The sequence below is a fragment of the Muscardinus avellanarius genome (assembly GCF_963383645.1).
Source record: "Muscardinus avellanarius genome assembly, chromosome: 15".
NCBI lineage: Eukaryota > Metazoa > Chordata > Mammalia > Rodentia > Gliridae > Muscardinus > Muscardinus avellanarius.
Window position 1 is genome coordinate 26,236,595 of NC_137801.1, and position 26,525 is coordinate 26,263,119.

Genomic DNA, 26,525 nt, shown 5'->3' on the forward strand with positions numbered 1-26,525 from the left:
AGTATGTTCTGCCTGAATCATGGTGCACTCCTGTAACCTCAGTACTTGGGAGGCTGAGATAGGAGGATCACATGTTCAAGGCTAGCTTCAGAAAGTTAGTAAGACCCCCCCTTTCAAAAGAAACAGGCCAGGCCCAGTGGTGGCACACACCCGTAATCCCAGTACTTGGGAGGCTGAGTCACGGTTTGAAGCCAGCTTCAGCAATATAGTGAGGCCCTCAACAACTCAGTCACACCCTAATTCCAAATAAAGTTGTAAAATGTTAGAGATGAAGCCGGGTGTGGTATTGCATACCCGGGAGGCAAACACAGGAGGATCGCAGGTTTGAGAAAAACCTCAGAAAGTAGTGAGAATCTCTAAGCAGCCTAGTGAGACCCTGTTTTACAAAATGTAAAATAAATCTGGGGTTGTAGCTCAGAGGTTGAATGCCGAGGGCTCCATCCCCAGTCCCACCAAAAAATAAAAAAGAGGCTGTGGAAATGCAGCGTGGAAGTGGAATATCCCTATTCTCACCCTCAGCACCACAAAAATAAACATAGGTAAATCTATAAATCTTAAAAAAAGAGCCAGGTAGAATGCAGGTCCTCTTTAAGAAGAGAATTATAAACACAAAATCTAATTTGCTCAAGTGTTAAAATTACAGTTATTTAAAAACAGGACTGATCTATATATTATATGTGGTAAAATATTAATTAAAAATTTGTGTGTGGTGTGGGGATTCAGGTTGGGGGCATTTTACCTATGAGCTGCACCCCTAGCCCAATTTTATTTTTATTTTGGAATGGTCTCCCTAGGTTGATGAGTTTCAGTACTTGGGGAGGTTGTTCTTTAACCTATCCTCCTGCCTCAGCCTCCCAGTACTAGGATTAGAGTTATGTGCCATCGTGCTCAGCTAAAAAATTAAATTTACCAAATAATATCAATGAGATTTTACCTGTGTAAAATCCGGGGGCGTGCCTGGCGTGGTGGCACACACTTGTAATCCCTGTGCTTGGGAGGTGGAGACAGGAGGATCCCGCAGGTTCGAAGCCAGCCGCGTTGGCTTAAGAGACCCTGTTTCCAAATAAAAATGGGTCTGGGAGTGTAGCCCAGAGGTAGAAGGGTTCCATCCCCAGTACCACCAAAAAAAAAAATCTGGGGGCATTTACCTCTGAGCTACAGCCTTAGTCCTATATAATTTTTATTTTGAAACAGGGTCGCTGTAGGTTGATGAGAGTCTCAGCACTGTCCTCAAGCCTGCAGTCTTCCAGTCTCAGCCTCCCAAGTACTAGGATTTCAGGTGTGCACCATCACACTCAGCTAAAAATTAAATATGCCAAATAGTGTGAATGGGATTCACATAAAGTCTCTTGATAAAGTCTATTGTTAACCTTTTTTGGGAGACATCAGTATACTTAGAATAGTTGATATTGCAAATTGAAAATAATTGTATTGTTAATGAAATAAATTCCTGAGAACTTTTTTTTTTTTTTTGGCAGGTCTGGGGATGGAATCCAGGGGCATTCTACCTTTGAGCTACACCCCCAGCCCTATTACGTATTTTTTATTCTTTATTTTGAAACAGGGTCTCTCTAAGTAGCAGAGGGCCTCACTAAGTAGCTGAGGCTGTCAGCGAACCACGATTCTCTGGTCTCAGCCTCCTGAATGCTGGGATTAACAAGCGTGCACCACCATGCCCTGCTGGCTTGCTTGCTTTCTTTCTTTTTTTTTTTTTTTTGTTTGTTTGTTTGTGGTACTAGGGGTGCGCAATCCTCCTGTCTTCACCTCCCAAGCACGGGGATTATAAGTGTGCGTCACCACACCCAGCTGGCTTTCTTTTTAATATATATATCCTTTTTAATTTTTTTTTTATTACTGAGGATTGAACCCAGATGTCTTCTCCATCCAAGCTACACCCCCAGCCTTTTTATTTTTTTATTTTGAAACAGGGTCTTACTAAATTGCTGAGGCTGTCTTTGAACTGCGATTCTCCTGTCTCAGCCTCCCAAGTACTGGGATTACAAGTGTGAGCCACCATGCACTGAGTATGTCTGGCTTTTTTGTTAACTTCTGTCTTGAGTATTGCCTCATTAAATACTTTTTTTTTTTTTTTTTTTTTTGCGGGTCTGGGGCTAGAACCCAAGGGGATTTGACCTCCGAGCTACACCTCCTGCCCTATTTTTTATTCTTTATTTTGAAACTGGGTCTCACTGAGTTGCAGAGGGCCTCACTAAGTAGCTGAGGCTGTCGGCAAACCATGATCCTCTGGTCTCACCCTCCAAATGCTGGGATTACAAGCGTGCGCCACCACGCCCGGCTCATTAAATACTCTTTAAACAAATGATTTTTGAATGCTTGTATAATATCCTGTCATAGAATATTTTAAGCATTATTCTTTTTACTAATTTTTCAGCTTTTCCTTTTATAAATAATGATTTCTAAATAATCAGGCTCTTTGTGTGAAATTCTTTGTCTGCATTCCTGATTCTCTCTTTAGGATAAATTGCCAAAGGAGGAATTATCAATTAGATTCAAAATGAAAATTTTTGACAGGTATGGTGGTGCACAGAATTGCAGGTTTGTGGCCAGCCTCAGCAACTTAATGAGACCCTCTGTAACTTAGTGAAACCCTGTTTCAAAAAATAAAAGAATAAAAGCCGGCATGGTGGCGCACGCTTGTAATCCCTTTGTTTGGGAGGCAGAGACAGGAGGATCGCACAGGTTCGAAGCCAGCCTCGCTGGCTTAAGAGACCCTGTTTTCAAATAAAAATATAAAAATGGGTCTGAAGTATAGCCTGGAGGTAGAAGGGCTTCCAGAACCCCAGTACCACCAAAAAATAAATAAATAAGAGAATAAAATAGGGCTGGTGGTATAGCTCAGAGGTAGAATGCCTCTGTGTGTGTGTGTGTGTGTGTGTGTGTGTGTGTGTGTGTAAATTATATAAATATATATAAAATTATTTTAAATATATAAACATAAAATATATATATAAATTATTTTGTAGATCTGAGGATTGAACTAAAGGCCTCTTGCATGCTAGACAAGCATTCTTTCACTGAACTATATCCCTAGGTTGTAATATTTTTAAAGGCTTTGGTATATGTTACTGAATTTATTTTCAGAAAGGTATCTAGTTTATATTTTCATTCAGTAGAAATGCAAATTACCAGAAATATCAAGATTTGTGTCATTACTTGAAATCTGAGTGGAAGGTGGGCATGGTAGTGTATGCTTGTAATCTCAGTACTTGGGAGGCTGAGACAAGAGGATTGCAGGTTCGATGCCAGCCTTCGCTCTTAGTGAAGCCTTGTGCAATTTAGTGAGCCCCTGTTTCAAAATAAGAGGGAAAAAAATAGGGCTGAGGGTGTGGCTTGGAGGTAGAAGGCACCTGGGTTCAAACCCCAGTACCACAAAAAATAAAAATCTTGAGTGGAAGATAATATTATTGAACACCTTCTGTATGCCGGCCACTGTGCTAAAGGCTACTTATCGAGCAGCCTATTTAATTCTCCCTGTAACATATAATCAGTTTCACTCTCCCAGGTTTACATTGAGGCACTGAGAGAGTAAATCCTTTCCAGAAGTCACACATCTAGTTATGGGCAGGGTTGGGATTTGAAGCCAGGTATCCTGGCACCAACCAATTCATTTATCTGCTCTACTATTTTTTAATAGGACTCCTTTTTGCATTATATTATATATCTAAAAGAATAATATTTCTACATTACCCTTGGTAAATGGAACAGAATGCTGGAGCCAGGAGGCTACTTGTCCAGGGAGAGTAACTAACAGGTGTCTTTGGATTTACCCAGAGCCCACCTGACTCCTGAGAGAGAAGAAAGAATTAATAATCAGAGTACCCGTGACCCATTCTCAGCTTCCTGAAACTGCTTTTGACTTGCTATCTTAAGGGCATAAAAAAAAAGAAACAGTTTCAGATTTGAGGAGTAACATGTCCTTTTGTTATGTTACACAGTCACTTTTAAGTTATTTTTAAAATAACAGAACTTGAGTATTTTTAGGGACCAGTTGTTCTTCTGTATAGATAATAGAAATATTTTCTTTTTAAAGCTGCTAGTACCAGCTGGCTTCAAGAGCATGTGGCAGATCTTAGCCGCAGGTAAGATATTATGAAGTTTAATGACATGCATAATTTAAAAGAATTCACAAAAGCCTGGTGTAGCAGCACATACCTGTAATCCCACTACTTTGGAGGCAAAGACAGGAGGATCAAAGGTCTGAGGCCAGCCTCAGCAACTTAGGCTTCAGTAACCTAGAGAGAACTTGTTTGCAAATAAAAAATAAAATAGGGCCAGGGGTGTAGCTCAGAGGGAGAATGCCCCAAGGCTCAATCTCCAGTACCACCATCACCAGAAGAAAAAAAGGAATTTACAGGAAATGCCTGTCTTAGGGACTTATTTATCGTTGGGATTCATGCATGAATCTCACCTTTACTTTTTTTTTTTTAATGCATAGTACTTGGGTTGGAACCTAGGGACATTCTACCTCCAAGCTACACCCTAGCCCTATTTAATTATTTTATTTTGAAACAGGGTCTTACTAAATTGTGGAGGGCCTCACTAGGTTGCTGAGGCTGGCTGCAAACCTGTCATCTTCCTGTCCCAACCTCCCAAGTATAGGTTTTACAGGCATGCACCACCATGCCCAGCTCTTTACTCTTGTTTGGTTTTGTTTTGTTTTGGCGATACTGAGGTTCCTGGAAGCCCTTCTACCTCCGGGCTACACTCCCAGACCTATTTTATACTTTTTATTTAGAAACAGGGTCTCTTAAGCCAGCACAGCTGGCTTCAAACCTGCGCGATCCTCCTGTCTCCGCCTCCCAACCTCGGGGATTACAAGCGTGCGCCACCACGCCCGGCAGCTGTTTACTTTTTAACTGGTAATAGAAAAATCCTTACAAATGAGAGAGCTTTTTACTTTCTTTATGAAGTACATTCTGTGATACTAACATACAAGTTACTGTGGACAAGGTTTTCATAAGTATTATTTGAGTCTTGCTAATGAACACCCTTTGTTTCTTTCATAGCTTGTGTGGAATTATTCCAGGACTCAGCAGTATCTTCCTTCCCCGAATGAATCCATTTGTCTTGATTGATCTTGCTGGAGCATTTGCTCTTTGTATTACATACATGCTAATTGAAATTAAGTAAGTACCGCTTATTGGTGTCGAATTGTTTTGGTTCCTGGGACCTGACTTTTAACTACACCAGCCGGATAGGTTAGAGTCAAGCCCCTGGCATTATTTTGTATGACGTGTGTAACTTTGGTTTGGTTTAGTATTTCTCACCACAACCTATAATGCAGACTTGGAAACTACTGAAATTTTCTACTGCTCACCTGATGAGTGAAACAGAGAAGGGGACAAGAAGAGAGATCTAAGCTACAGCTGCTTTGCTGGTGGAGAAGAGGACGTAGGTGTGAAGCAGTTTTTTAAAACAAAGTCTCTTAGGAAGCCGGGCGTGGTGGTGCACACTTGTAATCCCCTCACTCGGGAGGCTGAGACAGGAGGATGGCTCGGGTTTGAAGCCAGCCTCAGCACTTAGTGAGGCTCTCGGCAACTTAGTGAGAACCTGTTTCCAAATAAAGTATAAAATAGGTCTGAGAGTATAGCCCGGAGGTAGAAAAGCCTCTGGTTTCCACCCCCAGTACCACAAAATAATAAAGTCTCTTAGGAGATAGACATTACAGCTGTACTGAGTAATATTTTATGACACATAATTCTTTGGCTGCCTTACCCCTTAAATATTAGTGTTTACTAGAATCTGTTTTTGTTATTGTTGTTGTTGTTGTTGTTGTTATTATTATTATTAGGTTTTTATTTCCTAAAATGTTATATAATTGTTTTTACTTACTACTTCTAGGAGGAGTCCCAAATCTTTATTTCTAACCCAGATCTCTGTTTGGATTTCAAAGTTATGCTTTCCTAGTCGGGCGTGGTGGTGCATGGTTGTAATCTCAGCATCTGGGAGGCTGAGACAGGAGGATTGCAGGTTCGCGACCAGCCTCAGCTACTTAGTGAGGCCCTCTGCAACTTAGTGAGACCCTGTTTCAAAATAAAGAATAAAAAGTAGAGCTGAGAGTGTAGCTTGGGGATAGAATGCCCCTGGGTTCCATCTCAGCACCACAAAAAAAAAAAAAAAAAAAAAAAATTATGCCTTCCTGACTTCTATTAATGTCTACCTCCCTGAACATATCTTTCCTTATCATTGACACTGGATTTTTTTGTATTTTCCATCTTTTTAAATGCTACTCTCATCCATTCCAGTGCATTCTATTTTTAAAACTGAATTAAAAGATACATAACATCAAGTTTATAATTTTAACAACTTTTAAGCCCATAGTTCAATGGCATTAAGTACACACATTTTTCTGCAGCCGTCACCTGTCTAGTTAAAACCTTTTCTTTTTTATTATTTTTTTATTTTTTACTGAACATAAATGGTATACATTTAAACTATACTTGGTGCCCTCTCCCCCTGCCCCTGTTTTCCCCTTCCCCCCTCCCACCAGTGATTGTCCAGGGTAACCATGTCATATTCATAATTTTACACATATTCGGATGTAGACCCTCATTAATCAAGTCCAGTCTTCCTCCTCCCCTATCTTTCCATTCAAGCTTTGTTGATATTTCCCCTCCATTACCTGGAATCCCACTGGTATCCTCTACGTTCCCTAGTTTGGGCATATTAGAGGGAAAAATATGGAACGCTTCTTGAATGTGCGTGTCATCCTTGCGCAGGGGCCACGCTAATCTTCTCTGTATCGTTCCGATTTTAGTATATGTGCTGCCAAAGAGAGCACTAGTTAAAACCTTTCCATCATCTCTAACAAAAGCTCTGTACAGGCGCCAGGCATGGTGGCGCATGCTGTAATCCCCGCGCTTGGGAGGCAGAGACAGGAGGATCAAGCAGATTCGAAGCTGGCTTAAGAGACCCTGTTTCCAAATTTTAAAAATATATCAAATAGATCTGTAAGTGTAGCCTGGAGGTAGAAGGGTTTCCAGGAGCTCCAGTACCACCAAAAAACAAAAACAAACAAACAAACAAAAATCTCTGTACACATTAAACAAGTACTCCCTGTTACTTTTCCCCATCCACTGTTGCTGGCAACCTCATTCTACTTTCTGTCTTTGATTCTGATTATTCTAACTAATATAAGTAGAATCCCACAACATTTATCTTTTTGTAACTGTCTTATTTTTACATAGCATAATGTTTTCAAGTTCATCTATGTTGTTGCATGTGTCAGAATTGCCTCCCTTTTCAAGGCTGAATAGCATTTCATAGCATTTCATTGTATGTATATACTATATATATATATATATATATATATATATTTTTTTTTTTTTTTTTTTTTTTTTTTGGTGGTACTGGGGTTCCCGGAAGCCCTTCTACCTCCGGGCTACACTCCCAGACCTATTTTTAGATTTTTATTTGGAAACAGGGTCTCCTAAGCCAGTGCGCATGACTGGCTTCAAACCTGCACGATCCTCCTGTCTCTGCCTCCCAAGCGCGGGGATTACAAGCGTGCGCCACCACGCCTGGCTATACCATATTTTTTTAACCATTCTATTTAATGCAATACATTCTTATTATTTCCATTCATCTCTGTGTATCAGAAATTACTAGTTTATCTCTGGGCGTGGTGGCTCATGCATGTAATCCCAGCATTTGGGAGGCTGAGACCAGAGGATTGTGATTCGTGGACAGCCTCAGTTACTTAGTGAGGCCCTTTGCAACTCAGTGAGCCCTTGTTTCAAAATAAAGAATAAAAAATAGGGCAGGGGGTGTAACTCAGAGGTCAAACAAGCCCCTGGGTTCCACCCCAGACCCGCCAAAAAAAAAAAATTACTAGTTGATAGTTTTTGTCTCAAGCAAATTACTGTCTTTGAAATCTTTCTAGTGGACAAGCAGGTTGAAACACACGAGTAAATCAACACTCACATTTGACCTTCAGCTTCACCCCACACAAATTAATGTAGTTACTTGATGTTTTTCACTAAACGTTGACAGGCAAGGTTTCTAGTTAGAATCTGATTTGGTTTTGTTGTGTTTTTCCTTTGAGGTGCTACTTTGACAGTAATGGTCATTTGTGCTGAAAAACAGTCCTCTTGTTTTAGATAACTAGTGTTCAGTAGATTGAAGATGCCCAGTGACTCATACATTTAATATGTGGAATTATTTTTTCTTTTAGTAATTACTTTGCTGTGGACACCGCCTCTGCAATCGCCATCGCCCTGATGACATTCGGTACTATGTACCCCATGAGTGTGTACAGCGGCAAGGTACTCCTCCAGGTAGGTCTTGAGTGCACATGCTTAACAGACGGTCTTCCACACTTAGACACTGTGTGCTCTTCTACCAGATTTTAGAAGTTTTAGCAACTGGAGGGGCCTGTTAGAAACAAAGTCAAACAATCTCTGAAACTCATACAGTAAGAACCATGTGGAATTCCACTGGCCAATAAAGGAGGTACAGATGTTCCCGTGTTTCTGAAACTTACAGTCATGAATTTGAAATTATTTGCCTCAGCTGAGTTGGTCACACATGCTTGTAATCCCAGGATTTGGGAGGTTGAGATAAGATTACAGGCTCAGGGACAGCCTCAGCAGGTAGTAAGGCTCTTTATCAACTTAGTGAGACCCTGTTCCAAAGTAAAAATGAAAATTGGGCTAGGGGTATAGCTTGGAGATTGGAGATAGAATGCCCTGGGTTAATTCCTCAGTGCTACAATGAATAAGTAAACAAATAGCTGAGTGGGTGGCATATGCTTGTAATCCCAGCATTTGGGAGGCTGAGACAGGAGGATCGTGGTTCGCGGACAGCCTCAGCTACTTAGTGAGGCCCTCTGCAACTCAGTGAGACCCTGTTTCAAAATCAAAAATAAACTGGGTTGTGCGTGGTGGTGCACGTTTGTAATCCTCGCACTTGGGAGGCAGAGACAGGAGGATCACGCAGGTTCGAAGCCAGCCGTGCTGGCTTAAGAGACCCTGTTTCAAAATAAAAATATAAAATAGGTCTGGGAGTGTAGCCCGGGGGTAGAAGGGCTTCCAGGAATCCCAGTACCACCAAAAAAAAAAAAAGAAGGAGAAGAAGAAACTGGACATGGTGACGCACACTTGTAATCCTAGCATTTTTGAGACAGGAGGATCGCAGTTCGCGGCCAGCCTCAGCTACTTAGTGAGACCCTCAGCAACTCAGTGAGACCCTGTTTCAAAATAAAGAATAAAAAATAGGGCTGGGCTCTCTTCTCCAAATACTAGCAATTTCCAGAAGAGAAATTCAGGCATCCTGAAAAAGATAGAACTGGAGGAGTAAAAGCAGAGGAAAGCAAAATAAAGCCAAGTAAAAAGAAATATAAAAAGGAATACATCCCTTGCCAGAGTCAATTAGCAGTGCAGGGAAAACTGCTCAGCACTAAAGGTGGGAGTAGGTGTCGTAGCAGCAGACCCAGACTTACACAGAGGAAAACTGCTGGGCCTCAGCCTCCTGCTTTATGCCCTGAGAAGCACCCACTTTTCGCAGTGATAAAGATCAGTGGATAGCATCCCTAAATGACTACCCAGAGACATGCCTGGGCTGTTAGTTAAGGCTGGTGCTCACTGATTCTCTCAATAACCTGCTACAGTTGTGCACTTTTGCCAGGGTCAAGGGCCAAACCTTCGAACTACCTGTTTTGTATGGTCCATGAGCTTAAAATGATTGTTAATGTTTAAATGGTTGGTTTAAAATTCAAATAAAGAATATTGTGTGACATACAAAAAAATAAAAAGTAGGGCTGGGGGTATACTTGGAGTTAGAATGCCTCTGGATTCGATCCCCAGTACTGGGGAAACAAAAAAAGACCAATTGCTACTTATTGAAATTATAATACCTGCCAACAAACCCTTGATCAGAAAGGTGGTTTCCCAGGACTGGTGTGTATATAACTTGTACTTTTCCTTTGCCTCTGACCCTTTTGCCTTGTCTGAAATTAAGGGACAATCATTTTTTAAAGGGGATTTTTTTTTTTTGGTCTTTTTGTCTTTTTTTTGGTGGTGGTACTGGGGTTCCTGGAAGCCCTTCTACCTCCGGGCTATACTCCCAGACCTATTTTTTATACTTTTTTATTTGGAAACAGGGTTTCCTAAGCCAGTGTGCGCGACTTCGAACTTTGTGATCCTCCTGTCTCCGCCTCCCAAGCGCGGGGATTACAAGCGTGCGCCACCACGCCCGGCCGTCTTTTTGTCTTTTTCAACTGGGGATCAAACCCAGGGCGGTGCACTTGCCAGGCAATCATTTTATCTCCAAATGCAATAATAACAGTAAGATAATAGTTGTATAGGCTCTGATATGTGCAAATGTTACTTTTCTAACCATTACTGGAATATTTTTGTTGGTTGACTGGTTCTATAAGTCCTACTTAATTCTAGAGATTGTAGCTTCTCTTCATTGTGAGTTATAATTGTACGCATGGACCAGGTGGGGATGATGTTCCTCCAGCAGGGCCACTTCTCTAAATTGTGACAGGGCGCAAGCCGAGACAAAAGGCTGGTTTAAAATTCATTTAGATGCGCCGGGCGTGGTGGCGCATGCTTGTAATCCCCGCGCTTGGGAGGGGAGACAGGAGGATCGTGCAGGTTCAAAGCCAGCCTCACTGGCTTAAGAGACTCTGTTTCCAAATAAAAATATAAGAAATAGGTCTGGGAGTGTAGCCCGGAGGTAGAAGGGCTTCCAAGAACCCCAGTACCCAGTACCACCAAAAAAAAAAAAAAATTCATTTGGAGATCTCAGGACCATTGTGGGAAGCGTATTTTTCCGTCCTAGAGTATTCATATTTTATTTTTATTTCCTCAGACAACACCACCCCATGTTATTGGTCAGCTGGATAAACTTATCAGAGAGGTAAGATTGAATAGTAAATAAAATCATTTTAATTTATGTTAGAAATTAGAAGTGTGTGTATATAATAATACTTTACTGAACCTTACCCAGAATCTTACTCTAGGAGAGTTTGTTCTTTGTAATAACACAGCAAGGATCATACTAGCAAAAATGGAGCGATTTGAGGAATTGCTCAGTTTAGAAGACAAATTCATTTTCAAAAAAGCGTAGACTGGACTCGTCTGAAGGCCGCCTGGTTAGCTATAGAAATGCTGTGATTTTCTGACTGTTCAAATCTAGAATTTTGTGAAGTCAAAATCTAATTTTGCTGGTTAGTTATTTCACCACCAAAAACCATGTTCTGTGGACTTTCTGTAACAAATTTCAGCCTGCTGCCTGATATAGAAATAATTGAAATGTTTATATTTTGGTACTATTCTGTTTTTTCCTGCATAAATTTTTTCTATTTTTTTATTGGTACATTCTAGTCCTATATCTTAATGGAGCACAAGATGGCAGAGGCACACATGCACACAATATTTTGGCACTGTTTTAAACTCTTGTCTGCAGTATCACAAGGGCCACTTCTGCCAGCCTAACTGTCTGCCTGTCTCTGCTGGTGAGGCCTGGCCTCACGCTCCGGGCGGCCAAGGCGCGGGCCTCACACTTTACATCTAGCCTGAAATTTCCTGAAAGCCCACATATAAGCAGCAAAGTGTTGAGCAGAGATTTGTTTTGTAAGGGAATCCAGAGAAAACAATGATAAGGAAACATGTCTATACCACTTACACCATATTGACGTCATCAAAAGAGGCCTACCCTGGTTGAAGTTGGGGGTTGAGTTTAAGACTGAGCAGTCGTGGCCTGACTCTGGAGGGACTGGGAGCCTTGAGTCAGTACTGACCAAGCTGAAGCGGTGCCCTGGGTGGGCTGGCACTTCTTTGGCCAATACGCATCCTCGTGTAGTTTGGCCCTATCGTTTCTAGGCATAGATCTACGTTATAATGTTACTGGACTCTGTTGGATATGCCAAATACAGACAAGCCTGATAACCTATTTCTGTGTTTTCGATTAGGTATCTACCTTAGATGGAGTTTTAGAAGTCCGAAATGAGCATTTTTGGACCCTAGGTTTTGGCTCACTGGTATGCTTTCTAAATATTACTTTAGTTATATTTTGGTTGTTGCTCTTTATTTGTTTGTTTGTTTGTTTGCTTGCTTGCTTGTTTTTTGGTACTGAGGATGGAACCCAGGGACATTCTGCCTCCAAGGTACATCTTCAGCTGTATGTTTTTTTATTTTGAAACAGGGTCTCACTAAGTTCCCCAAAGCATCACTAAGTTGCTGAGGCTGTCCTTGAACCAGTAATCCTCCCATCTCAGCCTCCCAAGTACTAGGATTACGGTATGTCCCACCATGTCCAGCAGTTTTTATTTTATCTATTTATTTGTTTGTTTATTTATTATTTTTGCGGGTCTGGAGATGGAACCCAGGGGCATCCAACCTCCAAGCTACACCCCCTGCCCTATTTTTTGTGTGTGGTACTGGGGATGGAACCCAGAGGCTTTCTACCTTCGGGCTATACTCCCAGACCCATTTTTATATTTTATTTGGAAACAGGGTCTCACTAAGTTGCTGAGAGCCTCACTAAGTAGCTGAGGCTGGCTTTGAATCTGTGCGATCCTCCTGTCTCAGCCTTCCAAGCATGGGGATTACAAGCGTGCACCACCACACCCAGCTCCCCTGCCCTATTTTTTATTCTTTATTTTGAAACCGGGTCTCACTAAGTTGCAGAAGGCCTAAGTAGCTGAGGCTGTCCATGAACCACGATCCTCCAGTCTCAGCCTCCCGAATGCTGGGATTACAAGTGTGCGCCACCATGCCTGGCTTTATTCTTTATTTTGAAACAGGGTCTCACTAAGTTGTAGAGGGCCTCACTTAAACAGCTGAGGCTGGCCGAGAACATGGATCTTCCTGTTTAAGCCTTCCAAGTACTGGGATTACAAGTGTGCACCACTATACCTAGCTATGGATTTATTTTTTTTATACCAGAGGTGTTCTACCTCTTAGCTACAACCCCTGTCTGATATTTATTTATCAATTTATTAATTAATTTATTTATTTATTTATTTATTGGTGGTACTGGGGTTCCTGGAAGCCCTTCTACCTCTGGGCTACACTCCCAGACCTATTTTTACATTTTTATTTGGAAACAGGGTCTCCTAAGCCAGCGCGTGCGGCTGGCTTAGAACCTGCACGATCCTCCTGTCTCTGCCTCCCAAGCGTGGGGATTACAAGCGTGCGCCACCACGCCTGGCTTGTCTGTTTTATTTTTTATTTGGAAATAAAAGTCTCACTAAACTGCTGACACTGGCTGCAAACCTGTGATTCTCCTGTGTCAGCCTCCCAAGTACTGAGATTATAGGCATGCTCCAGTGTACCTGCCTTTTTTTTTTTTTTCCTCAGTATTGGGGATAGAACCCAGGGCATTCTACTTCCGAGCTACACCCCTAGCCCTATTTTTTATTCTTTATTTTTGAAACAGGGTCTCCTGAGTTGCAAAGGGCCTAAGTAACTGAAGCTGTCCTCAAATCACAATCCTTCTGTCTCAGCCTCCCTAATGCTGGGAATCACAAGCGTGCACCAACCAACCACCAAACAACCACACCCAACTTGGGTTTTTTGTTTGTTTGTTTGTTTGTTTTGTTGTTGTTGTTGTTTTTACTGGTGGTACTGGGGGTGGAACCCAGAGGCTTTCTACTTCCAAGCTATACTCCCAGACCTATTTTATATTTTGTTTGGAAACAAGGTCTCACTAACTTGCCGAGAGCCTCACTAAGTAGCTGAGGCTGGCTTCGAATCTGTGCGATCCTTCTGTCACAGCCTCCCAAGTACTGTGATTACAAGTGTGTGCCACTATGCCTGGCTAAAAATATTATTTAACAAGCTAAGTTGGGCTGGGTGTGGTGGCTCACACTTGTAATCACAGTGCTTGGGATGCTGAGACAGAAGGATTGCACAGGTTCGAAGCCAGCCTCAGCTACTTAGTGAGACCCTGTTTCTATATAAAATATAAAATAGGTCTGGAGTATAGCCCGGAGGTAGGAAAGCCCTGGATTCCACCCCCAGTACCACAAAAAAGAAAATATATATGTATATCTATTTTTTGTGTGTGTGTGGGTCTGGGGATGGAACCCAGGGGCATTCAACCTCTGAGCTACACCCCCTGCCCTATTTTTTATTCTTTTTTTTTTTTTTTTTTTTTTTTTGGTGGTACTGGGGTTCCTGGAAGCCCTTCTACCTCGGGGCTACACTCCCAGACCTATTTTTACATTTTCATTTTGGAAACAGGGTCTCCTAAGCCAGCGCGCGGCTGGCTTCTAACCTGCGCAATCCTCCTGTCTCTGCCTCCCAAGCGCGGGGATTACAAGCGTGCGCCACCACGCCCGGCTTTATTCTTTATTTTGAAACTGGGTCTCACTGAGTTGCAGAGGACCTCACTAAGTAGCTGAGGCTGTCCGCGAACCAGGATCCTCCAGTCTCAGCCTCCCGAATGCTGGGATTACAAGCGTGTGCCACTACACCTGGCTATGTATATATTTTTTTAACAGTCATAAATTATTGTGTTAACTTTTTATATTCCTAATCTCCAGTAAGTAGTCTTTAAGAAATAAGCTTTCTCTTATTTTAAAGAATATAACCAGTATTAACTAAGTTATAAATCATATATATATATGTGTATATATATATATTTGTGTGTGTGTATGTGTGCGCGCGCACGCGTGCGCGCATGTGTGTATGTGTGTGTGTATGTGTGTGTTGTGTGTGTGTGTGTGAGACTGGGGATGGAACCCAGGGGGTTTCTACTTTCAAGTGACACCCCCAGCCCTATATTTTCCTATTTATTTTTGAAACAGGTCTCACTGAGTTGCAGAGGGCCTCACTAAGTAGCTGAGGCCATCCGTGAACCGCAATCCTCCTGTCTCAGCCTCCCAAATGCTGGGATTACAAGCGTGCGCCACCATGCTGGGCTTTAAGTAAAACATTTCTAATGGAATTTTCAATAGTATTATTCTGAGCGCTCTTTTTCTTATGATTTTGCCCCTTTTAGGCTGGATCAGTGCATGTAAGAATTCGACGAGATGCAAATGAACAAATGGTCCTTGCCCACGTGACCAACAGGCTGTATACTCTCGTGTCTACTCTGACGGTTCAGATTTTCAAGGACGATTGGATTAGGCCCGCCTTGGTGTCTGGGCCTGCCGCAGCCAATGTCCTCAACTTCTCAGACCATCACATAATCCCAGTGCCTCTTTTAAAGACTGATGACTTGAACCCTGTCACATCAACTCCAGCCAAACCTAGTAGTCCTCCTCCGGAATTTTCATTTAACACCCCTGGAAAAAATGTGAACCCCGTTATTCTTCTAAACACACAGACCAGGCCTTATGGTTTGGGTCTTAATCATGGACACACACCCTCTAGCAGCACACTTAATCAAGGACTTCGAGTTCCAGGAATTGGAGCAACCCAAGGATTCAGGACTGATTTTACAAATATACCGAGTAGATATGGCAGTAACAATAGAATTGGACAACCAAGACCGTGATTTACTCTAATTTATTTTTTTGAGGAATATTGACTCCTTGGCTTCCAATATATTAAGTAGTTCAACTTCGCATTGACTGTTCAATCATGTACAGTACATGTTAGAGACTAGTAGGCTTGTTCACATTCATGAAACCTATAAACTATATTTTTGTAAAATGTTTTTGTGGCAGTGAAATCCTTGTAAATGTTACAGTCTTTAGGCTTCCTTCTGAAAGCGATTCTCTGAATTTTAATTTTCCTATCTTTGGTTTTGTAGGACGGTAGTATGTTCTTTTTTTTTTTATTTTTTTGGAAGCTCTTCTACCTCCGGGCTACACTCCCAGACCAATTTTTGCTTTTTTTTTTTTTTGGAAACAGGGTCTCCTAAGCCAGCGCGCGGGGCTGGCTTCGAACCTGTGCGATCCTCCTGTCTCTGCCTCCCAAGCGCGGGGATTACAAGCGTGCGCCACCACGCCCGGCCCGGTAGTATGTTCTGTATTGCCTTTATAAGAGAGCCACATGATGGAGTCAATCTGTCACTTTACCAAGAATGCAATATTTTCTTCAGTGACATTTATAAACACGCTTTGTGAATAACATACATTTTAGGAAAGGAAAAAAAATACCCGCATGAAAAGTAAAAGTCTTTGTAGTTTTTCCAACCTTAATTGATAGATTTTTCTTTTAAGTCCTCCTGAATTATTCTTGTAAAGTAAAAGCAAAATTTTTTTTATCAGAAACTTTGGGACAGACACATTCTACTATCTAGCACAATTTAAATTTTTTAATTATCAGTGTTTTTTAAAATTTTTTCTCATTTACAATTTTTAGTATATTTATGAATAATGCATTATTTTCAGTGTTTTATTTGGTTAAATGAGTACCAAACCTTTGGTGAAATGCAGTGAGAGAATTGCAGTTTTTTATGTGATATTTGATCAAATACTGACATGATAATGAATTTTATCTTTTTGTCACATTTTAGTTAGTGGACTTTGAAATTTCTCATTTTATTAATAAAATATATCAAATGAATTACCAAAATATATGGAATTCCACACATCATATGGAATTTGATATGTTTTTAAATTTATATAAAGAATTGTTTTTACCAGGGGTACTGGGGATTGAGCCCAGGGCATTCTACCTCTGAGCTATACCCCCAACCCTTATTTTTTTAAATTCTGAAACAGTCTCACCAAGTTCTGAGAGTGGCCTGAAATCTGCTCTCCATGTGTCACTGTACCTGGCTTGCATAAGAATTTGACTATAGGTTATATAATTGTGCCAAAGTGTAATGGACCTTAGATTATAAGACACAGTTTTCTTAAGCATTAAGTGGACAATTTCTGACTTGTCAAAAATAGTGAATTGTTAACTGAACAGTATGAAAATCATGTAGATTTTAATTTTTGGATGTTAGCCGGGCATGGTGGTGCACGCTTGCAATCCCCGCCCTTGGGAGGCTGAGACAGGAGGATCGCGCAGGTTCGAAGCCAGCCTCAGCTACTTAGTGAGGCTCTCAGCAACTCAGTGAGACCCTGTTTCCAAAAATAGGTCTGGGAGTATAGCCCGGAGGTAGAAGGCCTCTGGGTTCCACCCCCAGTACCACACACACACAAAAAAAATAAATAAAAATAATTTTTGCATGTTTTCCAAATCCAGACTTTAATGACATTCCAACATGACCAGTATTACTTCCAAAAAGCATAACATGCAGCAGTGTACACTATCTAAGAGGCTTCATTTTGTTTTATCGTGAGTACGAATGGATTCCGCTTTCCTTGAATCCAGTGGTTCTGGAGATTTACGGCCTTCCCAGTCATCAGCCAGCTATCTAGAAAAGATTTGTGTTGATGTAGAATTTGCAACAGTGTCTTCAACTCTTTTAAGTAGGAACAACCCTTCCAAACACTCTTTTTAGCCGGGCGTGGTAATCCCAGTACTTGGGAGGCTGAGACAGGAGGACTGCAGGTTCAAGGACAGCCTCAGCAAGTGGTGAGGTAGTGAGATTCTCATTAACCTAGTGAGACCCTGTTTCAAAATATAAAAATAAAAATAGGGCTGGAGATGTAGCTCAGAGATAGAATGCCCCTGGGTTCAATCCCTAGAACCAAATACACATACAAAAATCCAGAGCTGGGTGTGGTGGTGCACACTTGTAATCCCAGTACTTGGGAGGCTGAGACAGGAGGATCGAAGGTTTCAGGACAGGCTCAACAAGTAGTGAGACTCATCAACCTAGTGAGATCCTGTTTCCAAACAAACAGGGATAGGGTATAGCCTGGAGATAGAATGCTTCTGGGCTCCATTCTCAATAAAAAAAGAAAACAACTCTTTCTTCCCAGTGTAATAACATCCAGAAAGCCATTTCTGTCAAGCAGAATTGTCATCTGTGGTAGTAAGTGACCATGTTCTACTGTTTGCTTAGTGATGCCATTATCTTTGACATCTGCAACCCTGTTTTGAGCATTGGACATGCTGAAGAAATACAGCCAGCTCTACCTTATTACCAGAGAAAATGGAAGTTTGTACACTGTGAGAGAGAAGGCAGCCTTCTCTTTTCCATTTTCTTATTTTCTCCAATTTTCTCCATATGACTATTCCTGTTTCACACACTCTCTCTTCTCTCTCTCTCTTCTCTCTTCTCTCTTCTCTCTTCTCTCTTCTCTCTTCTCTCTTCTCTCTTCTCTCTTCTCTCTTCTCTCTCTCTCTCTCTCTCTCTCTCTCTCTCTCTCTCTCTTTCTTCTCTCTCTCTCTCTCTCCTTTGAGCTTTGAGGTACTAGGGATTGAACCCAGGAGCATTCTATCTCTAAGCCACACCCCAGCCCTCTTTTTTTTTTTTTTTTTCCCCTTCATTTTGAAGCAGGGTCTAAGTAGCAGAAGCTGCCATGAACCTGCTATCCTCCTGCCTTAGCCTCCCAAGTACTGGAATTTCGAGTACGCCATGCCCAGCTGTATTCCTGTTTGTGACCTACTATCACAGAATGATTTTTCTTCCATTGTCCTCTAAATGTGATTCAGAGTCATGCATGAGGTCCAGAGAACTCTGTACTGAGTGATGGTTGAGAGGTGTGCGTTGGGGCTGGGGATGTAGCTCTTGCCTAGGATGCCGGAGGCCCTGGGTTCAATCCCCAGCACCACAAAAAGAAACTAGAAAAGAGATACATGCTACTACTTCATACACGTCTTTTCCATCCCCATGGCCCTATTTTTTATTTTGAAACAAGGTCTTGCTAGGTTGCTGACAGCCTAAGTCGATGAGGCTGGCTTCAAACTTGCAATCCTCCTGTCTCAGCCTCCCAAGTACTGGGATTATTACAGGCATTCGCCACCACACCCAGCTTCTGTAGGAATTTAAAGTTCTCAGGTACCAGAGTTCTTTGCGAGGTCCTGTGCAGCTGTCCTGCCAAAGGTACCTTAATCCCCACCTACACTCCTTAAGAGAGGACACACAGAGTTGCCTATGGTGTGGGAAGGGATTGGCCCTACTTGCTAAAAAGCCATAATGCCTGCTGTTGCAAGTGACCTTGGCCCATTATATAGAGAAGTCTTCCTTGCCAAGCTCTGACTAGCTTCTGGATACAAAAATAAGGAATATGGCCAGCAGAGGCCTATACACAGCAGCCTTACTAGTACACCTTGCCATAGGATCACTTGGCACTAGACAAAGAAGGACAGTAGTTAGATTAGGTCCATTGTTTGTGATTAAGAGTGAGCTCCAGGAGCCAGGTAGGTGGCGCACGCTTGTAATCCCAGCATTCAGGATGAGACAGGAGGAACTGGGTTCATGGACAGCCTCAGCTACTCAGTGACACCCCATTTCAAAAAATAAATAAACAGGGCTGAGGGTTTAGCTTGGAGGAAGAATGCACCTGGGTTGCACCCCCAGTACTGCCAAAAAAAAAAAAAAAAAAATGTGAGCTCCATAGAGTGTAATAAACCCAAGTTAAAAACTCACAATTGTGGCCGGGCGTGGTGGCGCACGCTTGTAATCCCCGCGCTTGGGAGGCGGAGACAGGAGGATCGCGCAGGTTCGAAGCCAGCCGCGCTGGCGTAAGAGACCCTGTTTCAAAAATATAAAATAGGTCTGGGAGTGTAGCCCGGAGGTAGAAGGGCTTCCAGGAACACCAGTACCACCAAAAAAAAAAAAAAAAAAAAACCCAAAAAACTCACAATTGTAATGGAAGAAACACCTGAGTAGGAGGCAGGAGATTCGGATCCCAGCCCTGCTGATGCTGTAGTAGTTTTGCAACCACGGGCCACTAAGTCATTTAACTTCTCTGAGTATTCCCATCTGTAAAGGTAGGGAGTGGAATAAATTATTCTACAAATTCTGAAGTGTTATGACATTTGCAGTATATATGCCCAATGACTAAACACATACATGTATATGCCCAGAATCCTTGTTGTTGTTGTTGGTACTAGGGGTTGAACTCGGGCTTTCTACCTCTAATTTCCACTCCCAGGCGTATTTTATTTTTTATTTTGAAACAGGGTCAGCTGGACATGGTGGCACAAGCTTGTAATCCCAGGACTTGGGAGGCTGAGACAGGAGGATCCCAGGTTCATGGACCGCCTCAGCTAGCCGTGAGGCTCCTCAACCTAGTGAGACCCTGCATCAACATCAAAATTAAAAATAGGGCTGGGGTGTACCTTGGAGGTAGACTGCCTTTGAGTGGAATCCCCAGTACCAAGCAGGGGCGGAACATGGTCTTGCCAAGTTCCAGAATTCCTTTATAGCGACTACCTCAACATAACTCAGAATACGGGCCAAGTGTTATCTACACCAATATCCAAGCCATTACTGTGATGTGCCATAAGAATCGAAAGCAAGACACGGCTAATACCATTTAGGTTGAGACTTGCCTTATCTGTCTCCCTTCGACTTCTTTTTTCTTTGTGTAGAAGGGTTTTTTGTTTTGGTTTTGGTTTTTTTGTTGTTTTTTTGTTTGTTTGTTTGGTGGTACTGGGGTTTCCAGAAGCCCTTCTACCTCTGGGCTACACTCCCAGATCTATTTTTTTTTAATATATTTTTATTTGGAAACAGGGTCTCTTAAGCCAGCGCGGCTGGCTTTGAACCTGCGCGATCCTCCTGTCTCCGCCTCCCAAGCGCGGGATTACAAGCGTGCGCCCCCACGCCCGGCGTCATGTAAGAGGGTTTTTTGGAAAGGTGATGGTGGGGATTAGGTTGCGTCCACTTCTGTGAAGCACAAGAGAATATGACACTTTTTCTTTCTTCATTTCTGAAATCACAGTTGGAACCCAGACCATGAATGCATCAGCTACAGGGAGAACACCTGAGTTCAGACCTCTGATTGAGCTGCTTGACTAAAGACTGCTGATTTTTTTTTTTTTGGCGGGGGGAGTCTGATCAGCTTCTAAGATGAGAAAGTGATTTTTACATTCTACGTTTTTGATTTAAAACTGTTTGAACTAAAGAGCATATATACACACAATGGAATTCTATTCAGCTATAAAGAAAAATAAAATAATAGCATTTGCAAGAAGATGGAAGGAACTGGAGAACATTATGTTAAGTGAGATTAGTCAAGCACAGAAAGAGAAGGGACATATGTTTTCTCTAATATGTCCAAGCTAGGGAGGAGTGGTAATACCAGAGGGACTCCAGATGATGGAGGGGAAATCTCAGCAAAGCTTGAACGGGAGGATAGGAGAGGAAGAAAGCTGAGGTTGTTCAATGGAGGAGCTACATACGAATATGTGTAATAGCATAAATACAACATGATTAACCTGGACACTCTCTATTGGGGGGGAAAGAGAGGGGGGAGGGCAGGAAGCACAATGTAAATGTACACCACTCTCAGTATGTTCCACTTATAAAAAATAAAAAATAAATTAAAAAAGAGCATATATGAAGTTTTCTCTAGATAACTTTGGTTTCCTTTATTCAACAGATATTTATTGGTAATTTAAGTATTTCATAGTCAGCAAGTATCTGTTGAGTCTATGACATACTAGACAGTGTACTCGGCATGCACGCGATATAGCCACGTTTGAGCTGGTATTCCTGGGCTGAGAGAAACAACGCCGTAGGCACGAGCCTCTTCAACATGCTGCCAATCCCGACTGGACAGAGGAGATGCTAAACTGTTGCAGGGCTCATCACACCAAACCCCCTGGCACCTCATCTTCTTTGGCTTCCTTTGCAAGATTCTTAAGTCATCAGGCCAAAGGTAAAGGGGTCCCCAAAGCACTCACTGGCATACGATCCCCTTTAAGCAATTACTAGTTTAAAAGCACCTTTAATAACACTGATATCATCATCATCAAATTGCCACCCAATAAGCCTTGCTTCTTGCAGAACAGCCAATTTGGATAACACATGGCTAAGTTTTCTGACTAAGGATGCATCGGGCAGGAAGTCTTCAGTACTAAAGTCAAAAAATATTAACTGCTTGAGATTCTCAAGTACGCCCATGAAGGCAAGCCACCCGTCACTGCTCACACAGTTTCCTGCCACGTCCAACAGCTCCAAGTTTTTCAGAGGGCTCTTTTTGAAAAATTTACCTGGATAAAGAAATAAAACATGTTAACTGGGAAAAAAAATTTCTAAGAGAAAAGGGACACATACATACAGAGATTACGTACATACAGTTTTTCCATTTTGAAGTAACCTTAGGGCTGTGCTTCAGGAAAAATTTAGAATTCTTCATAGATGGATACTAGGGATAGAACCCAGGGGCCTTCTACCTCTGGGCTATACCTCTAGACCCATTTTAATTTATTTAGAAACAGGGCCTCACTAAGTCGCTGAGAGCCTCACTAAGCAATCCTCCTGCCTCAGCCTCCCAAATTGCTGGGATTACATGTGCACCACAGTGCCTGACAATTGGGTGTGTTTTTTTTTTTTCTTTTTTTGCAGTTCTGGGGATGGAACCCAGGGACATTCGAACTCCGGGCTACACCCCCTGCCCTATTTTTTATTCTTTACTTTGAAACCGGGTCCAACTAAGTTGTGGAGGGCCTCACTAAGTAGCTGACGCTGTCTGTGAACCGCGATCCTCTGGTCTCAGCCTCCCGAATGCTGGGATGACAAGCATGCGCCACCACGCCCGGCTTTGTTTCTTTGTTTTTAAGCCTCCCTAGTTTTCTTAGGAAGTTCCTCCATTCCTTGCAGATTAGGGCATCCTAAAGTACTTCTAACACTGGGAAGGTGGATACACAAAGAACGCAGGCCTTTGTAGTGTCCACTCTTTTTTTTTTTTTTTTTTTTTTTTTTTTGGTGGTACTGGGGGTGGAACCCAGAGGCTTTCTACCTTCGGGCTATACTCCCAGATCTATTTTATATTTTTATTTGGAAACAGGGTCTCTTAAACCAGCGAAGCTGGCTTCAAACCTGCGTGATCCTCCTGTCTCAGCCTCCCAAGTGCGGGGATTACAAGCGTGCGCCACCACGCCGGGCTTAGTGTCCACTCTTTATTCCCATGTTGCCAGTTAGATGGTACCAGAACTCAGTTGAATCTTGCCAAACGAAAAAATATCTCGCCAAGCATGGTGGTACATGCCTTTAATCCCAGTACTCTGGAGGCTGAGACAGGAGGATTGCAGGCTGAAGGTCAGTCTCAGGAACTCAGCAAGGCCTTTAGCCTCAGGAGACTCTGTTAGGGAGTCTTTGTTTCCAAATAAACTTAGGGAGACCCTGTTTGGAAATAAACAAGTTAGGGCTGGGGGTGCAGCTCAGTGGGTTCAATCCCCAGAACACTAACAAAATAAATAAATAAATAAATAAATAAATAAATAAATAAATAAATAAATAAATATATAAGCCAGGCATAGTGGCGCACGCTTGTAATTCCAGCATTTGGGAGGCTGAGACAGGAGGATCGCGGTTTGCGGACAGCCTCAGCTACTTAGTGAGGCTCTCAGCAACTTAGTGAGACCCTGTTTCCAAATAAAGTATAAAATAGGTCTGGGAGTGTAGCCGGGAGGTAGAAAAGTCCCTGGGTTCCATCCCCAGAGAGAGAGGGCTGGGGATGTCACTTAGAGGTAGAATACCTGCCCCTGAGTTCCATCCCCAGTGCCGCAAATACACACACACACACACACGCACGCACGCACGCACGCACGCACGCACGCACACACCCCAGGCCATATGCCAACATGCAAATTGGTCAGTCTACAACACTGAGTTCACACAGACTCCTTATAAATTATGCACCTTAGATCATACATGCTGTTAACCTACCCTCTTTCCAGGCCTTTCCTGGGTGACTAAGTTTGCTCTGAAATAGAGGGTGGACAGTCTGGCAGTGTGAACAAGCGAATCACTTCCTTGAAGACCTGTGCTCTGGACTATCTCTGCAAACTGCAGAAAATGTGCCCGCGGGGCTCGTCAACCCCGCTACGTGCCCTCGCCAGCTCATCTCAGGCCGCACTTTACCCTGCTTTGAGTGTGGAGGTTTGTAATATATTAAACTCATGTTGCTCGAGAAATGCCTGATAATAGATAATATTACAATCTTACAGAAATAAAGGTCCAAGGTTCAGTTTGGACTCCAAGTATGAAAAGATACTTCCTGGAAAAGAGTCCCTTTCCATTGTCTTGGCACAGAAGTTCGCTGTTCACCACAGACAAAAGACGAAGGAGGAGCCGCCATGTGCATACCTGTAATCTCGGTACTTGGGAGGCTGAGACACGAGGAGAACAGATTAGACCCTCAGCAACTTGGTGAGACATTGTTTCCAAATAAGAAATAAATAGGGTTGGGAGTGTATCTCAGGTGGAATGTCCCCGGGTTCAATCCCCCATACAAGCGAGAGAGAGAGAGAGAGAGAGAGAGAGAGAGAGAGAGAGAGAGAGAGAGAGAGGAGAGAGGAGAGAGGAGAGAGGAGAGAGGAGAGAGGAGAGAGGAGAGAGGAGAGAGGAGAGAGGAGAGAGGAGAGAGGAGAGAGGAGAGAGGAGAGAGGAGGACAAAGATTCAAGTTTAAGGAGGAAAGGTTCAATGCCATGCAGCCCATGTTCAGTTAGTAGGGAAAGACTAAAAGCTGACTGCTGCCAGTAAGGAGGGCTGGGGCGGGGAGCGGCCATTCTTGTTGGCGGGTCCTGTGGGCCGAGGTCAGCCCAGGTGCGCACTGAGCTGTGCGCTCTTCCCACTTTCAGCAAGGGCGATTCAGAGTCAGACGTCATAACTGGGCGGCCTTGTGCAGTTGGCTGAGAGCCATAACTCATAGAAAGTGCTCACTCCAGCCGGGCGTGGGGCGCACGCTTGTAATCCCAGCATTCGGGAGGCTGAGATAGGAGGATGGCGGTTCGCGGACAGCCTCAGCTACTGGGCGAGGCCCTCTGCAACTCAGTGAGACCCTGGTTCAAAATGAAGAATAAAAAATAGGGCAGGGGGTGTAGCTCAGAGGTAGAATGCCCCTGGGTTCCATCCCTAGTACCACAAAAATAATAAATAAATAAATAAATATTTAAAAAAATAAAGTGCTCATTCCAGACCCCTTCAGTCAACGTCAGCCAGTTTTCTTCACCTTCACAAGGTCTTGAGTTGAGAAAGCTCCTTGGATTCTTCTTTAAAGATACCTGAAGTAAGGCCAGGCGTGGTGGCGCACGCTTGTAACCCCCGCGCTTGGGAGTCTGAGACAGGAGGATGGCACAGGTTCGAAGCCAGCCTTAGGTACTTAGCGAGGCTCTCAGCAACTTAGTGAGACCCTGTTTCCAAATAAAGTATAAAATAGGCCTGGGAGTAAAGCCCGGAGGTAGAAAAGCCCCTGGGTTCCACCGTCAGTGACACACACACACACACACACACACACACACACACACACACATACCTGAAGTGAATGAGCCCCACTTGACCATACGAGTGGCCACCGTGGGCAAGACCAGGTAAGGAGGACGAGTCCCAGGGTCCTACCTGCTCTCTTAACCACTGAGCCCATCTCTGGGCCCTCTTTTCTGCACTTTTATTTCCTTGAAACATGCGACAGACTACTAGTTCTTTCCCAAATCATTAATTTATTCCATAGTTAGTCTTATCTGGACGTATGACCACCTTACCCCAGCCTCTCCTGCTGCTCGATATGACGAATTTTTGTCAAGGAAATCTCTACTTTTCCTCTCTTCCACTAGGTTGAAATGCTCACGTGGCAATGACCTGCTATTTCAATGAAGGTCAAAGAAAAAAATTTAAGGAGCCTGGTGCAGTGGCCCTCGCCTGCAATCCCAGTGGGTGAGAGGCTGAGGGGAGGGGCGCAGGTTCGAGCCCAGCTTTGCAACTTAGCTCGACCCTGATTCAGAATGAAAAGCTAAAAAGGGCTGGGGAGCCAGGCGAGGTGGCGCATGCTTATAATCCCAGTACTTGAAGCCAGGCGTGGTGGCGCAGGCTTGTAACGCCAGCATTTAGGAGGCTGAGAAAGGAGGATCTGGGTTCGCAGGAGCCTCAGCTACTTAGTGAGACCCTTTGCGACTCAGTGAGACCCTGTTTCAAAATAAAGAATAAAAAATAGGGCTGGTGGGGGAGGTACCTCGGAGGTACAATGCCTCTGGGTTCCATTCTCTGGGGTGCAAATTAATTATAATAATAAAATATAATAATAATCCCAGTACTTGGGAGGCTGAGACAGGAGGATAGCAGGTTCTCGGCGAGCCTCAGCTACTTAATGAGGCTTTTTGCAACGTAGTGAGACCTTGTTTCAAAATAAAAAATTGGGCTGGGGGTATAGCTTGGAGGTAGTACCAGCTGGGCATGGTGGTACATGCCTACAATGCCTGTATTCTCTCTAAGCCTCTCTCTCTCTCTCTCTCTCTCTCTCTCTCTCTCTCTCTCTCTCTTCCCTCTCCCTCTCCCTCTCCCTCTTCCCTCTCTGCAGTACTGGAGATGGAACCCAGGGCATTCTACCTCCAAGCTATACCCTTAGCCCTATTTTTTATTCTTTCTTTATTTTTATTTTTTGTGGTACTGAGAATATAACCCAGGGGCATCCTAGCTTTGAGCTACATTCCCAGCCCTATTTTTTATTCTTTATTTTGATACAGAGTTTCACTGAGTTGCAAAGAGCCTTATTAAGTAGCTGAGGGTGTCCTCGAACCCAGATCCTCCTGTCTTA

The 26,525-nt window shown here is 43.0% G+C and overlaps 2 protein-coding genes across 3 annotated transcripts in view; one reads left to right on the plus strand and one right to left on the minus strand.

Annotated features, from left to right (window-relative positions):
• SLC30A6 (solute carrier family 30 member 6) overlaps positions 1-15,471 on the plus strand; it is a gene marked incomplete at its 3' end in the record, with an annotated part of 40,398 nt that extends 24,927 nt beyond the window's left edge. Inside the window, exons 8-13 of one of the 2 annotated variants that reach the window (XM_080711759.1) lie at positions 4,052-4,100; positions 5,028-5,147; positions 8,195-8,297; positions 10,837-10,884; positions 11,939-12,007; positions 14,974-15,471. In XM_080711759.1, the coding sequence (XP_080567885.1) occupies positions 4,052-4,100; positions 5,028-5,147; positions 8,195-8,297; positions 10,837-10,884; positions 11,939-12,007; positions 14,974-15,471 (887 nt within the window). The remainder of the gene's footprint in view (positions 1-4,051; positions 4,101-5,027; positions 5,148-8,194; positions 8,298-10,836; positions 10,885-11,938; positions 12,008-14,973) is intronic. The other variant, XM_080711760.1, reaches the window with a different exon arrangement.
• A 6,219-nt stretch (positions 15,472-21,690) lies between these two features.
• Positions 21,691-26,525, minus strand: part of NLRC4 (NLR family CARD domain containing 4) — a gene marked incomplete at both ends in the record, with an annotated part of 29,351 nt that continues 24,516 nt past the window's right edge. Inside the window, one exon of the mRNA XM_080711350.1 lies at positions 21,691-21,983. Coding sequence (XP_080567476.1) covers positions 21,691-21,983 — 293 coding nt within the window. The remainder of the gene's footprint in view (positions 21,984-26,525) is intronic.